At 35.1% G+C, this 16,167-nt stretch overlaps 1 protein-coding gene across 1 annotated transcript; it reads right to left on the reverse strand.

The window, feature by feature from the left end:
* Positions 1-9,677: 9,677 nt before the first annotated feature.
* Positions 9,678-11,540, reverse strand: LOC138694254 (chaperone protein DnaK-like). The gene has a single exon (XM_069817786.1). It carries the CDS (start codon positions 11,538-11,540, stop codon positions 9,678-9,680), a length of 1,863 nt encoding a protein of 620 aa, XP_069673887.1.
* Positions 11,541-16,167: the final 4,627 nt, after the last annotated feature.

Raw genomic sequence — 16,167 nt, forward strand, 5'->3', positions numbered from 1 at the left:
TAAGTAAAGGCTTACATATTATTGGTTGTCCCACCTGTGGTAGGAAAAATATCGACGTGGAAAAAATAATTCATCTACTCAGAGAAAAAACTCCTACTAACATAAATAAAACTATCTCCGTAGCTATTATGGGGTGTGTTGTTAACGGTTTTGGAGAAGCGGAGCACGCCGATATTGGGGTGATAGGAATACATGGTGCCACAGAAATTTATAAGCAAGGAAAACTTTTTCTCAAATTACCCGCACACGCCAAAGAAAAAGATATTGTAGAAGAAGTTCTTCATATTATTTCTGCTTTGTAGCTCACAGAAACCTTTTCTTTCGATAAAAAAGTCAGTAAATTTATAGCTTGGAAGGAAAAAAATAAATATGAAATCTTTTTTACGCCAATCAATAAAAGATACAAACCAATTTTTTGGTCTATTTTTCTTATATCTCAAAAATTTTGTTCTCAATATTCTGTCTATACATAAAAAAAAATACCTCTTTGCAACATTTTCTATTATCATGGTCGCTCTCATTTTACAGATAGGCGTCCTGTTAGGAATACTCGCCTATAAACTGCATGATCTCTCCGATATTGAAGGATTAGACAACTATGGACTTTATGAAATTCCTAGTGTAGTTTACGATATTAATGAGAAGCCCTTCAAGGTTTTTGCCACTCATCAGAGAGAGATTGTCTCCTATGAACAAATCCCAAAAACCGTGATCGATACACTCCTGAGTGCAGAAGACCGTGCATTTTTTATTCACAAGGGAGTAAATTTTTGGGGTATTGCTCGAGCTATGGTTGTCAATGTTCTTTCTGGAAGAGTTATGCAAGGTGGAAGTACTTTAACACAACAATTAGCAAAGCTTTTATTTACCAATAGAGAGAGAAATATCAAAAGAAAGATTAAAGAATTGTTGTACGCTTTCCAGATTGAAAAAAAATATACCAAAGAAGAAATTTTAGAGAAATACCTCAATAAAGTATATTATGGGAATGGTGTTTATAGTATTGCTTCAGCCAGTCGATTTTACTTTGGTATACCGCTTAAAAAAATTAATTATGCACAAGCAGCACTTCTTATCTCTATTCCTCCCAATCCCACATTTTACAATCCTTTAACCCGTCCTATTAATGTAAAAAATAGACAAGCTGTTATTATGCGTGAACTCATTAAAGAAGGTAAGCTTTCTGCCGAAGATGCCGAGCGACAAGTAGAGTCTATGTGGGATTCTATGCAAGGCAAACTTTTGGATGGAAGTTATTTTAACGCTCGTCAAAAATCTTTAGATTTAGCCCCATATTTTTCCGAATACATTCGCCGTTTTTTATACACCAAGTATGGTGAGGGGCTTTATACTCAAGGTTATAAAATCTACACCACAATCGACATTGACCTTCAACAAGCGGCACAAAAAGCTGTAGAAGACCATTTAAATGCAGCTAGAAAAGATTATCAAAATAAAGCTCAAGGGTACTACAGAAGAATTAGAACCCATATTCGAGCCTCCAATCCAAGTCATCCTATTATTACAGAATTTTTAGGAGTGGCTTTGGGTATTCCTAAACTTCAGTTTTATTTGGGGCATTTACAACAAGAAGTACAAACCAAATTGAATAAAACGGATATACATTCCTTAAGCTTAGTTTTTTCTGCTTTTGGTATGAACGGGATGAAAAGAATGATGGATAATGTTATTCAAGATAATTCCGAAATGAAAATTAAAATGAATGAATTAGAAGGTGCGTTAATTTCTACAGAATCTAACACTGGAAGAATTTTAGCTATGGTTGGCGGTTCTGGATTCAATGCATCCAATCAAATTAATAGGGTTTACCAAACTCGCAGGCAGCCTGGCTCCACATTTAAGCCTCTTTTATATCTTTCGGCCCTTAACAGTGGTCGATTCACTGCCGCATCCACATTTGATGATAGACCGATTGCTTTTGAACTTCCTGATGGGAGTGTTTGGGCTCCCGGGAATTCAGCAAGAAATTATCAGGCGGAGGTCACTCTCCGCAACGCCTTAAGAAAAAGTATCAATATTATTTCTGTGCGCTTAATTCAGGCACTAGGCATTAACCAAGCCATCGATTTTATCTCTAATTTCTTGGGTTTAGAAAAAAAACGCTTTCGTTTCGATTCCTCTTTAGCTTTAGGAACAAGTGAACTTAGTCCCTTAGAACTCAATAAAGGCTATGCTATTATTGCCAATGGAGGGCAGAATGTTAAGCCGCATGGTTTGATTATGGTGAAAAATCGTTATAACCAAGTTTTAGAATCTCCCGAAGACGATATTCTCAACAGTATCCCTCAACAAATGGTAGACCCAAGATACAACTATATTTTAACAACTATGATGCAAGATGTATTCAGAAGAGGAACTGCTTCTGGAACTGCTAGTAGAATGAATTTTCCCACCGACAATATTGCAGGAAAAACAGGAACTGCCTCTAATATGTCCGATTCTTGGTTCAGTGGATTTACTTCTAAAGTGGCTACCACCGTATGGATAGGATTTGACCAAAGAACATCTTTGGGTTATAATGCCTTTGGAGCCACTTTAGCAGAACCTATGTGGATAGATTATATGAAAGAAGCACTGAAGAAATATCCAAAAACGAGCTTTGTAAAACCTAGTGGTGTTGTTTCGGCTATTATTCACAGAGACAACGGTTTGCTCATGCCGAACAATTGTCTTAATAGTCCACAAGCCCTAGAAGAATTTTTTACACAAGAAACTCTTCCAACTAAATATTCTCCTTATTGCGAGAAAAAAATGGATGTAGATTTGAAATCCAGTGCCCAAATATTGAACAATAAAGATATTTTTGCTTCTGTACTATAATAATAGTATTTTTAGATACAAAACTAAGAGCCCGAAAGGAGTATTTTCTATGATGAATGCTAGCTTATATCGTACGCATCTAGCGTCACAGATATCTTCACAAACCCAAAACCAAGTCGTTACACTCAATGGCTGGGTGCATCGTCGCCGAGACCACGGCGGTATTATTTTTATAGATTTACGAGATTCCTCTGGAATCGTTCAGCTCGTTTTTAATGATGATCAAGATTCTCCTTTGTATAAAAGAGCCGAAGCTCTCCGCAGTGAATTTGTTCTTTCTGTAAAAGGAACAATAAAGCTACGCTCCTCAGACACTATCAATAAAGAACTCCCCTCTGGAGAAGTAGAAATGATTGTTTCCGAAATGGAAGTCTTAAATACTTCTAAACCCTTACCTTTTTCAATCGATGAATATGACCAAACGAATGAAGAACTTAGGCTGACTTACAGATATTTAGATTTAAGAAAACCTCAAGTGAAAGAAAATTTTGTAAAACGGGCACAAATTAATAAAATCTTCAGAGATTTTTTGACAGAAGAAGGATTAGTAGAATTAGAAACTCCCATTCTCACCAAAGCAACTCCAGAAGGAGCTAGAGATTTTTTGGTTCCCAGTCGAATCAATCCGGGAGAATTTTATGCTCTTCCTCAATCTCCACAGATGTTTAAGCAACTATTTATGGTAGCAGGATTTAACGGCTACTTTCAGATTGCCCGCTGCTTTAGAGATGAAGACTTAAGAGCCGACAGACAACCAGAATTCACCCAATTGGATATGGAATTTTCTTTTGCTCATCAAGGGAGTGTCATGGACATTGTAGAAAGGCTATTACAGACACTTTTTAAACAGGCTTATAATAAAGAAATTTCCCTTCCTCTACAAAGGATGACATATCACCAAGCTATGCATGAATACGGTATTGACAGACCTGATTTGAGATTTGATATGAAATTAGTCAATATAAAATCTGTGGCTCAATCTTGCGAATTTCAAGTATTTAAAGATGCCATAGCAAAAAATGGCCTTGTTTATGGTCTCAATCTAAAGGGTGGAGCAGTAAAACTTTCCAGAAAAGACATAGAAGATTATACCAATTATGTCTCTAATTTTGGAGCTAAGGGTTTAGCTTATATGAAAGTTACCCAAGACGGCTTAGACAGTAATATTGTCAAATTTTTTACTCCAGAACAACAAAACGAACTCATTCAGCTCCTAGCAGGAGAACCTGATGATTTATTTTTATTTGTAGCAGATAAACAAAGTATTACTTTACCTGCCTTAGGAAATTTAAGAAATAAACTAGCTAACGATTTGAATTTAATTCAAGACCCTTCCGAACTTAAGTTACTCTGGGTTGTTGATTTCCCTCTTTTTGAATGGAGCGATACAGAAGATCGTTTCGTGAGTGTCCACCACCCATTTACTTCCCCAAATTATGAAGATATCCAAAAATTGGAAGAAGGAAACTTAGGAGAGGTGAGAGCTCAGGCATACGATGTTGTTCTGAATGGTATAGAACTTGGTGGTGGAAGTATCCGTATCCATGATAGTACTCTACAACATAAAATTTTTTCTTTATTGGGATTATCTGAACAAGAGATTGAAGATAAATTCGGCTTTTTTGTAAAAGCTTTGGAATACGGAACTCCTCCACATGGGGGATTAGCTTTTGGAATTGACCGCATTGTGATGTTACTTCAGGGCTTAAGTTCCATAAGAGATGTTATTGCTTTTCCAAAAACCTCTCGTGGGCAGTGTCTTTTAACTCAAGCCCCATCTAGTGTTGATGTGACTCAGTTAAAAGAACTTCATATTCAAACATTAAAAAAAGATAAGTAGGGGTTCAGCTCTTTTGAGTATTTCGCAAGCAGATTATCAGGCTTCATTAGTTTTAGAAAACACCCACTCCTTACCGGATTTGTTTGGAGAAAATGACCTTTTTTTAACTCTCATAGAAAAAAGGCTTGCCGTGAAAGTTTTCTTTCGCGGCTCTCAGTTTACCATCTCTGGACATAACCAAAAGACAACAGATATCGCAAAAGATATAGTTATCTACTTGTATAACGTTGCCCTGCAGAACAGAAACCTTCCCCTGCAAGAGTTTAATACTTATCTAACTCAAAAAGTGGAAAAATCCCAGTTATTGGAAGATTTGCCCAAAGAAATTTCAATTAAAAAAAAAGAAAGTATTTATTTAAAGACTCCGAATCAACAAAGATATATTCAAAATATTATCGACCATACCATTAGTTTTGGAATTGGTCCCGCAGGAACTGGCAAAACTTTCTTAGCCGTAGCCGTAGCCTTAAGCCAACTTCTCTCGGGAGAAATTCGTAAAATTATTTTAGCTCGTCCTGTTGTAGAAGCAGGAGAGAATTTAGGATTTTTGCCTGGATCATTGGAAGAAAAAATTGCCCCTTACTTAAGGCCCCTTGTCGACGCTATGGAACAAATTCTTTCTCGAGAAGAAGTACACAAACTTTTAGAAAAAAAAGTCATTGAAGTCCTCCCTTTAGCTTATATGAGGGGTCGCTCTTTACCCCACGCCTTTATTATTTTAGACGAGGCACAAAATACATCGATCACCCAAATGAAAATGTTTTTAACTCGCATTGGAAATGGAACAAAAATGGTCATTACAGGGGATTTAACACAAAAAGATATCCCTCATAAAATCTCCTCTGGCTTAGATATTGCTTCTAAAATACTTGAAAAAACTCCTCATATTAGTATCACACATTTTCAAGAAAAAGACTCTGTAAGACACCCTATTATTAAGAAAATTCTTAAAGCATTTTCCGTATTTGAAGAAAAACAAGGAAATTCTTCCGTATGAATGTAAAAGTTCTGATTAAAAACCAGACCAGACAAAAAATCCAAAATATAGAGCAATATATACAAGAGCTGATGTCCATACTCAAACTTTCAAACTCAGACGAAATAAGTATCTTAATTTGTGGGGATACACTCATGAAACATCTGAATACGACTTATCGAAAAAAAACAAAAACCACCGACGTCCTCTCTTTTCCAGCAGAAATTCCAGGATTTTTAGGAGATATTGTAATTTCTCTCCCACAAGCAAAAAAGCAAGCTCAACAAGGTTTAGGTAAGGAGTTAGAAATGCTCCTATGCCACGGATTATTACATTTACTGGGGTACGACCATGAAAAAAGTAAAAAAGATTATCAAACTATGATGGATTTACAAAATCAATTATTAAAACTAAAAACAACGGAGTTAATTCTTTTATGAAAGAAAAACCTAAAAATTATTTTCGAGCTTTCACTCAAGAAAAACGAGAAGGGCTTACACCTCAACAAATCACCATGATAGAAAATATACAAAAACTTGTAGACAAAGAGGCTACGGATATTATGACTCCTCGGATTGATGTTATCAGCTTTGAATTAGGAGAGGAACTAGGACACATCTTGCCAGTGATTCAAAAACACGGTTTTAGCCGTTACCCAGTATGGCAAGAAAATGTAGATAATATTGTTGGGGTTTTATATGTTAAAGATTTGCTCTACTACCTTGCCAATATTTACCCTGCAGATATAAATGAACTCATTTTAGAGGAATCTCTTCTGAGAGAACCCTATTTTATACCAGAAACAAAAAACCTAGAAAGCTTATTGACTTATTTTCAACAACATAAAGTTCATCTCGCCAATGTATTGGATGAATATGGAGGCTTTTCTGGGTTGGTCAGTTTAGAAGATGTGATAGAAGTTATAGCAGGGGATATCCAAGACGAATATGACCGTGAAGAGGAAGAAATTTATAAGGTCTCATCTAATGTATATATTGTGGAAGGAAGAACTTCGTTAGAGGTCATTGAAGAAAAAATTGGTCTAGACTTTACAGAATATAAAGAAGAAGTAGATTCTATTGGAGGATTACTTTATATGATTTTAGATCGTATCCCCTCAGCAGGGGAGAGAATTGAGCTGAAAGGTGTTCATTATCAGATTATCAAACAAGAAAAAAATAAAATTCTATCTGTAAAAATTTTACTTTCTAACCATCCCAAGTCCGAATAGAATGCCCGATTTTTTGAAAAAAAAGAAACCACTCCTCCAGATACTTCAGGAAAAAAAACTTTTTTTGACTAAAAATCGTGGGCAAAATTTCTTGGTGGATTCTAATATAAGAGACAAAATTACTCAATTTATACCCAACCATTCTCCTGCTATTGTGGAGATTGGTGCAGGTTTAGGACATTGGACTTATTTTTTACAGCAAAAAACTTCTCAACTTGTTGCCATAGAAATTGATCGAGGGTTTGTGTCTATTTTACAAGAAAATTTTCCAAATGTTCAAGTCATCCATCAAGATTTTTTAAACTTTTCTTTATCTCAAATCTTTGAATTCCCCATAGAAGACTATATTATATGCGGAAATATTCCTTATTTAATTAGTACAAAAATTTGCGAACACATCTTGAATTTTCCCATACTACCTACATCTATTTTCTTAACTGTAGAAAAGGAATATGCTCTCGAAAAAATACTTGATGACAATAGCCCTCTAAACCAAAAATTCCAATATTTCTATGATATACAGCTTCTACAAAAGATACCTAATACTTGTTTTTTCCCCATTCCAAATAAAGATTCTGTATTTATTGGAATGAAACAAAGAAAAATAAAAATATCAGAAGATAATTACTATCTGGATTTCGTCGATCAGATATTTAGGCAAACTAAAAAAACTATTTACAATAATCTGTCAAATTATAACCTACCAGAAACATTTTGGAATAAAGACTACCTGATAAAAATGAAGAAGCTCCGAGTTCACCAAATAACCACAGAAGATTTAATTTTTTTGTTTCAAGAAATTAAGGCATTTGATAAGGGCGTTTTCCAAAAATAGCATTACCAATACGAATCATTGTTGCTCCCTCTTGAATTGCCCATAAAAAATCGTGACTCATACCCATAGAAAGATGAGGAAGATCTAAAGACAAACTATGATTGATTTTCTCTTTGAGTTCTCTAAGTTTAGAAAAACACTCTCTTGTGGCTTTTTCATCAATAGAAAGTGGTCCAATGGTCATAAAACCTTGTAACTTCAAAGATTTAAAAGATTGTATATTTTCTGCTAATGCTTGAATTTCATCTAAGTTATAAAAAATTCCCGATTTTTGGGGTTCTAAAGAAGTATTTACTTGAATTAAAATAGGCATCACTTTATTCTCTCGTTCGCAGGAATCTTGGATTTTTTTAGCCAAATCTAAACTATCCACACTATGAATCATATCAAAATAACGGATAGCCTTGTTCACTTTATTGGACTGCAAATGTCCTATAAGATGGTATTGGAAATCCCTTCCTGCTAAGGCAAGTCGTTTCTCTTCTCCCTCTTGAACTCGGTTTTCGGCAAAAATAGTCTGTCCTGCTTGTATTGCCTCTGGTATAACTTCCGCTCCAAAAGTTTTAGATACTGCTATCAGAGTAATATCTTCTCTCTTTCTACCAGAAGAACGAACTGCTTCCTGAATTTGTTTTTCTAAATGCTCCAAATTTTCTCGAATATAAGACACTAGTTTAACTCCTTTTCCAATTCCTTAATCAACTCTTTGGCTCTAGAAGAAAGATTTTTAGGAATAGCAGGGTGGACAACAATGTATAAATCGCCCCTACGATTAGAAGAAGAAAGAACTGGCATCCCTTGCCCTCTAACTTTAAAAATCTGACCTGTTTCTGTTCCTGCTGGTATTTTGATAGCCACTCGTTTATCGTCTAATGTTTTGACCTCTACTTCTCCCCCTAAAGTGAGAATAGTAAAAGAAACATCCACTTGATAGGTTAAATCGGCATCTTGTCTTTCAATTTTAGAGTCTTTGGAAACTAAAATTTCTACATATAGATCTCCTTTCACTCCACCTTGAATAGAATTCCCTTCTCCTGTCAGTTTAAGACGTACACCTGTATCTACACCCGCAGGAATATTCACTTTGATCTCTTTCATTTGAGACTGAATACCTTTTCCTGCACAAGCCTTACAAGGATTTTTGACAATATGCCCAGAACCGTGACATTGAGGACAAGTCTGGCGAATGGCAAAAAAACCCTGTCGCACAGTCACTTCCCCAGCACCGTTACAGTTAGGGCAGGTAACAATATCACTTTGATTTTGAGTTCCAACTCCATGACAAACTTCACACTCTTCTTCTCTAGCAATAGTTACAGTTTTGGTTACTCCTAAAAACGCTTCCTTCAAAGTGATATTAATCTTTAAAAGTAAATCTTCTCCTTTAGGTCGTCCTCGAGATTTTTTAGAACGAGAAGTTCCTCCGCCAAAAAAACTACTAAAAATATCATCTACATCGGCACCAAAAATATCATCAAAATTGAAGCCCCCACCTCCGCCACTGTAACCACCTCCTGGATTACCCGCTCCAGATTGGCTGAATGCATCTGGTCCCATTTGGTCATACATGCGACGTTTTTGAGGATTACTCAAAACTTCATAAGCTTCATTGAGAGATTTAAATTTTTCTTCAGCTTCTTTATTACCAGGATTATGGTCTGGGTGATACTTCATCGCCATTTTTCTATATGCTTTCTTGAGTTCATCTGTACTGGCTGTTTTACTTACACCTAAAAGAGAGTAATAGTCTTCTTTTCCTGCCACCTTTAGCTCCTTTCGGTCTCTTTTTTTATTAAAATGAATAATTTGTGATAAAATTTACACATTTTATTTCGCTCTCCGTAATGAAAGTTAAAATAACCCTATCGAGTACATTACCTCTATAGGAAAAAGTGAAATAAAATGAAAAGCTGGTGGTGAGAAGACTCTCACCACCAGGAACAAAACTTAAAATTTATTTTTTATCTTCATCTACAACTTCGTAATCCGCATCTACTACTTTTTCTTCTTGAGAAGCTTCTGCCCCCTCAGCTCCCCCGTTGGACTGACCTGTATCTCCAGTTGTAGCTCCGCCTTGTTTGTATAACACTTCAGATAATTTTTGTAACTCCTGTTGTAAACTATTAAAAGCCGTTTCAATAGCAGTTTTATCCTCTGTTTGAAGAGCATTTTTTGCAGTAGTTACCGCAGCTTCAATACTTGTTTTAAGAGATGCATCAATCTTAGCCTCATTGTCTTTTAAAAGCTGCTCTGCTTGAAACACCAAAGAATCTGCACTATTTTTTAAATCAATGAGTTCTTTTCGTTTTTTATCTTCCTCTGCATGAAGCTCAGCATCTTTAGTCATTTTCTGAATTTCGTCTTCAGACAATCCACCAGAAGCTTGAATTCGAATACTTTGTTCTTTGCCTGTTCCTAAATCCTTGGCAGATACATGAAGAATACCATTGGCATCCACATCAAAAGTTACTTCAATTTGAGGTACACCTCTTGGAGCAGGAGGGATACCAACAAGATCAAATTGCCCAATCAGTTTATTATCCGCTGCCATTGTCCTTTCTCCCTGAAAAACACGGACAGAAACAACACTTTGATTATTTTCGGCAGTGGAAAAGATTTGACTTTTTTTACTTGGGATGGTTGTATTTCTTTCAATCATTTTTGTAGAAACACCTCCCAAAGTCTCAATTCCCAAAGAAAGTGGTGCTACATCTAGCAAAAGAATATCTTTTACATCTCCAGATAACACCCCTCCCTGAATAGCAGCTCCCACAGCAACAACTTCATCAGGGTTGATTTTTTTGGATGGTTCTTTCTTAAAAATACTCTTAGCAATTTCTTGAACCTTAGGAATACGAGTGGAACCTCCGACGAGCAAAACTTCATCGATATCAGAGGCAGAATAACCTGCATCCTGAAGAGCTTTAACACAAGGATTTTCCAATCTTTTAAATAAATCTGCTGCCAAATTTTCAAACTGAGCACGACTCAAATTAACATTTAAGTGCAAAGGATTTCCATCTTTAGAAGAAATAAATGGTAAATTAATTTGGGCACTAGTTACATTAGAAAGCTCTTTTTTTGCTCTTTCTGCTGCATCTTTTAGCCTTTGTAAAGCCATAGCATCCGTACTCAAATCTATTCCATTCATTTTTTTAAATTCTGCAACTAACCAATCCATAATCAATTGATCTACATCATCTCCACCTAAGTGAGTATCTCCGTTAGTAGCTTTAACCTCAAAAACACCATCTCCTAATTCCAGAATGGAAACGTCGAATGTTCCGCCACCAAAATCAAAAACAGCAATTCTTACATTTTGAGATTTTTTATCCAATCCATAAGCTAAAGCAGCTGCAGTAGGTTCATTAAGAATACGAACAACATCTAATCCTGCAATTCGCCCAGCATCTTTAGTTGCCTGTCTTTGAGCATCATTAAAATAGGCTGGTACAGTAATAACCGCTTTTTCTACTTTTTCTCCCAATAGATTTTCTGCCGCTTCTTTTAGTTTTGTTAAAACATGAGCAGAAACTTGAGGAGGTGCAAAATCACCCGCTCTGGTTTTAATCCTTGCATCTCCATTCGGTCCTTCCACAACTCCATAAGGAACCGTACGAATCTCATCTTTAACCTCAGAAAATTTTCTCCCCATAAATCGTTTTACAGAACGAATTGTATTTTCTGGATTAGTGATCATTTGGTTTTTAGCTTGTTGTCCTACCAAAACCTCACCACCCTCTGTATAAGCTACAATGGAAGGGGTGGTTCTATCCCCTTCTTGGTTTGCTAAAACTTCGGGTTCTCCACCCATCATAACAGAAACAACGGAATTAGTTGTTCCTAAGTCAATTCCAATAATTCTAGACATAATTTATCTCCTTTATTTTTCTTATTTTTCTTTAGGGACTCCGACTCCCACCTTGGCAGTTCGAATCACTTTATCTTTTCTTATGTAGGCTTTTTCCACCTCTTGAATCACTTCTTTTTCCGTATAGTCTCCTTCTTGAGTAAACAACGCTTCGTGAATTTTTGGATCAAATGGAGTACCAATGGAATCTATTTTTTGTATCCCTTGTTTCTCCAAAAAAGCTTGAAATAATGCCATAATCCCTTCTAATCCTATTTTAATTGACTCTATGGAGACTTCTTGTGCTTGAGAAGATTCAAAAGCCCGTTCAATATTATCAAAAATAGGAAGAAAATCTATCAAAATTCCTTCTTGAGAACTTTCTTTTATGCGTTCTCTTTCATCTTGAAAGCGTTTACGAAAATTATCAAAGTCCGCTGCCTGTCTTTTTACAAGGTCTTCTAATTCAGCTATTTTTTGCTGAGCCTTTTCTTCCTCAGAAGGTTCTTTCACTTCTTCTTGTTCTTCAGTAACTTCCTCTTCTTTCGCAGTTTCTTCTGCTACATCCTCTAAATCGGGAGTTGTTTGACTAACTTCTTCAAGATCTTCTGATTTCTCATGTTTTTTCCCCATAACTTACCTCCTGACATTTTACAGAATTTATATGCAATTTCAATGCCAAAATTAATCTTTGTTTTAAAACGGATAATATATAAATAAATAAAAATGGATATTTTATATACACACAGTTTTGTTTTATTATACCTAAGAAAAAAATTCAGTATATTTTATAGCAGAAGGGTTTATGGATTATTCATTAAGAGATATTTTTGTTGTTGGAAATACCGAACATTCCGATATACTCACAATAATTGACGGTTTTATACAATCTCCTCGAATCGCTCCAAAACTTTCTTTTTCTTTAGAACATCAATATTTTGCCTACCCAGCACTCATTAATAGTGCCGATGTGATTCATCATACACTCTACTTTCCTCTCAATATAAAAGAGATTAATCCATCTCACTGGTATTCGGAAGTTTTACAACATCCTGTATACCAACAAAAATATGCAAAATTTTCTACCTTAGAATTACTTCAGCTAAATCATCTAAAAAATATTTTAACTGGTACTTTGGGAGTATTCTATCCATACGAAAATATAGATCAGGAGATATATGCACAAGGGATATTGCAACCGCTAACAAGATCCAAAAAAAAATACTTTGTTTGCTCTCCCCAATGGGAGCCTTCTTTGCAAGAAGAAATCCCGATATGTTTGGGTTCTCATTCCAGTGCTTTATCGGATATGCATTTGTTAGAAACAATAAAACATCCTCTTTTGGCAAATAAACAAAAATATCTATTGGATATGGTAACGGTAAATCCTGCTCAATTATTTCAAATTCATGCAGGTACACTTAAAGCTGGATATCATGCCCATTTTTTTCTTGCCAGAAAACTCGTAGAAGATCCGTTAAAAAACTTACAAAAAATAAAGTTGTCCGATATTGAGCTGGTAGTTTATCACGGAAAACCTATTTATGGGACCAATTCTTTTTTACCTATGGTAAAAAAATTGGGAGTAAGCCAAATACAGATGTTATTTGTAGAATATCAGGAAAGATTTTTGGCTCTTCGAGGTATACAAAAACTTCTTAAAAAGCTGGAATCTCAAATAGGTTATTGCCCACAAATTCCTATCAGTCTCAGTTTATAAAGTGTTATTGAAACTTATTTTCTTAAGATTCCCTGTTTTTTAAAAAACTGTTTCGCATAGTATTCCTTATCTCCCAGTATCAAATAAACTAACAATGTAGAAAACACACCTATAAGCAAAGACAATAAAACTCCAACTGGATCTAAAGATATAAGCCGACCTAAAGACAAAAGTGGAAAGTTCCATATAAATATAACTTGAAGACTAGGAATATAGCAGAATAAAAAATTTTTCCTCTTAGACATGGATCCTTCGGGATAATCAAATTTTTTTATTACAGTGTCCTTATCACCAGAATACAGATAGGTTTTACTCAAATCTGCAAAAAACCGATTCTCCGTATTTTCTAAATCTAATGGGGTAGACATTTCTGAAAATATTTTTACTCGTTGGTACAACAAAAAACTCCCTGAAATATCCATAAAGTCCGATATCGAAGTGCTCAATTTTCGGGTATAACGAACATGCCATCTTTCTGCGAAAGACGGATCCTCCAGAGCTTTTTGACTCAACTTGGGAACCAAAATTTTGAGTACTTCAGGATCTTCAATTCTATAAAAATCAGGATACAAAATTCCTAAAACTTTTCCACGATAGGTCAGTGTTTCTAGCTGTAAATCCATAGGATTCTCCGTCCAATCTAACTGCCCTAGTGTATTACAAGCATGTTCAAAATCGCCATAAATTTCCAGTGATACAACAGAACCGAAAAAATTCTCTTCCACATCTGATAAACGAAATCTCCCAGTCTTTTGATAAGCTTTTAAAATTGCATCAACAGACTGAGTCAGATAATAATTGGATTTCTTGTCAACACTAGATTTAACAGAAATCACAACCACCAAGAATGAAACCCAAAAACTACTCAAAAAAACTAATATTAGTAAAAAGTATCTAGGAAAATTATATTTGCCCATTTTAAAAAAACTAAGATGTTTTTTTAGTCTCGTTAACCAATTGATTCAAAATAGCAATACTAATTTTATCTGCTTTATCAATATCACCATCTAGTTCACCGTTATGTATCATTTCATGAAATTGATCAATCATTTTTTTTGTCTCAATATAACGCTCAAAATATAAATCATTAATCCCTTTGATATTCAGTTCCATATCATTTCTCCAATTTATTTCTTTTCCAAGACAAGCTGGATTAAATTTACATCTATAGTGAAAAAAAATGAAATACATATGAAGAAAAAAAATATCGATATCCTCGCTTTCATTCCCAATCGTCCATTAGAGATTTCTCCTGGAGAGTTGATACTGAAATTAAAAGTTGGAACCAATAGAGAGTTACGACAGTTTAACAAAGAAATCCAGCACCTTATTTTTACCAAAGTACTTGTAAGAAATAAGAATGGAGCTTTATCTCGTAATGTTGCCTCTGCCAACAATAAACCAAAACAGTTTTATCAAAATAATAAATTGACTCGTGCTTCTACAAAGCAACGGCATCATTTCAAACAAAATAAAGATACTCCTGTATTCACGGATGCTAAAGAAGATTTTATTCGTATTTGTCAAGAATTCAAGTTTCCAACCCAATTCACTGCCGCATTGCAAAAAGAAATTCAAGAAATAATCATTTATATCCAAACACAAAATGAGATGCCTATCAGAAAAAATTACAGAGAAGACTTAGTTATTACTATTGATGGTGAAGATGCTAAAGATCTAGATGATGCCATAAGTGTACAAAAGCAGGGGGAGCACTTTTTTCTCAATGTACATATTGCCGATGTTTCCCATTTTGTTAATGAGAATACACTGGTAGACAAAGAAGCGCAAAAAAGAGGTAACAGCGTCTATTTGATTAATAAAGTTGTCCCGATGTTGCCAGAAATTCTTTCTAATGACTATTGTTCGCTCAACCCAAAACAAGATAAACTCACCCTGTCTTGTGAGATGGTTTTATCCTCCACAGGAGAAGTCCTGTCTAATACCTTTCAGCTAGGAATCATTAAAACGGCTTACAGACTTTCTTATTCACTAGTAGAAGATATTATCACCCAAAAACAAGCTCATACAGATAAACGGCTCGTTCAAATGCTTCAAAATGCTGAGGAATTGGCAGTAATACTCAAGAAAAAACGACTCAAGGAAGGAGCTTTAGATTTTTTTCTGCCAGAAACTCACATTATTTGCGATAGCAAAGATAACCCTATCCGATTTGAAGTAAAAAAAACACTCTTTTCTCAGTCAATTATTGAAGAATTTATGTTAGCAGCCAACCAGTCAGCAGCAAAACTTCTATGGAAAAATAAAACTGGGATTTTTCGAGTTCACGAAGCACCCTCTCAAGAAAAGCTTTCCGAATTTTACAAGACAGCCAAAATGATTGGTATCAAAGTCAAGCCTTTTCGTAACAGTCAAGATATTCAGAATTTTTTAGCAGAACCAAGAAACCCATATCTGAATACCTTACTACACCAAATTCTAGTTCGTTCTATGTCTCAAGCACAATATACACCCAAAAATATTGGACATTTCGGTTTAGGATTTTCTTTGTATACACACTTTACATCACCCATTCGTCGTTATGCCGATTTAGTTGTTCATAGACAAATTAAACAAATTCTGAAATTTGCCAAAAATTCTTTGGCTTTACAACCCAAATACCTCTCTCAAGTATCTCAACACATCTCTAAAACAGAAAGAATTGCCATTGATGCTGAACGAAAAATTGAAAAATTGAAAGCAATTCGCTTTCTCTCAAAGTATCCGAAAGAGTTAGAACTTTCTGCTCATGTAACGGGCGTTCATTCTAGAGGAATTTTTGTCTCTCTGGATCATACTCATATTGAAGGGCTTATTCCTAGCATTTTTTTACAGTCATATGATTATGTGGAAGAGAGCTATTGTTATAAAAAA

Source organism: Periplaneta americana, unplaced genomic scaffold, assembly GCF_040183065.1.
Source record: "Periplaneta americana isolate PAMFEO1 unplaced genomic scaffold, P.americana_PAMFEO1_priV1 scaffold_85, whole genome shotgun sequence".
Taxonomy (NCBI): domain Eukaryota; kingdom Metazoa; phylum Arthropoda; class Insecta; order Blattodea; family Blattidae; genus Periplaneta; species Periplaneta americana.

Bases quoted from the DNA above. Each gene is read 5' to 3' on its own strand.
- LOC138694254 (XM_069817786.1), bottom strand. From the start codon at position 11,540: ATGATGGGTGGAGAACCCGAAGTTTTAGCAAACCAAGAAGGGGATAGA.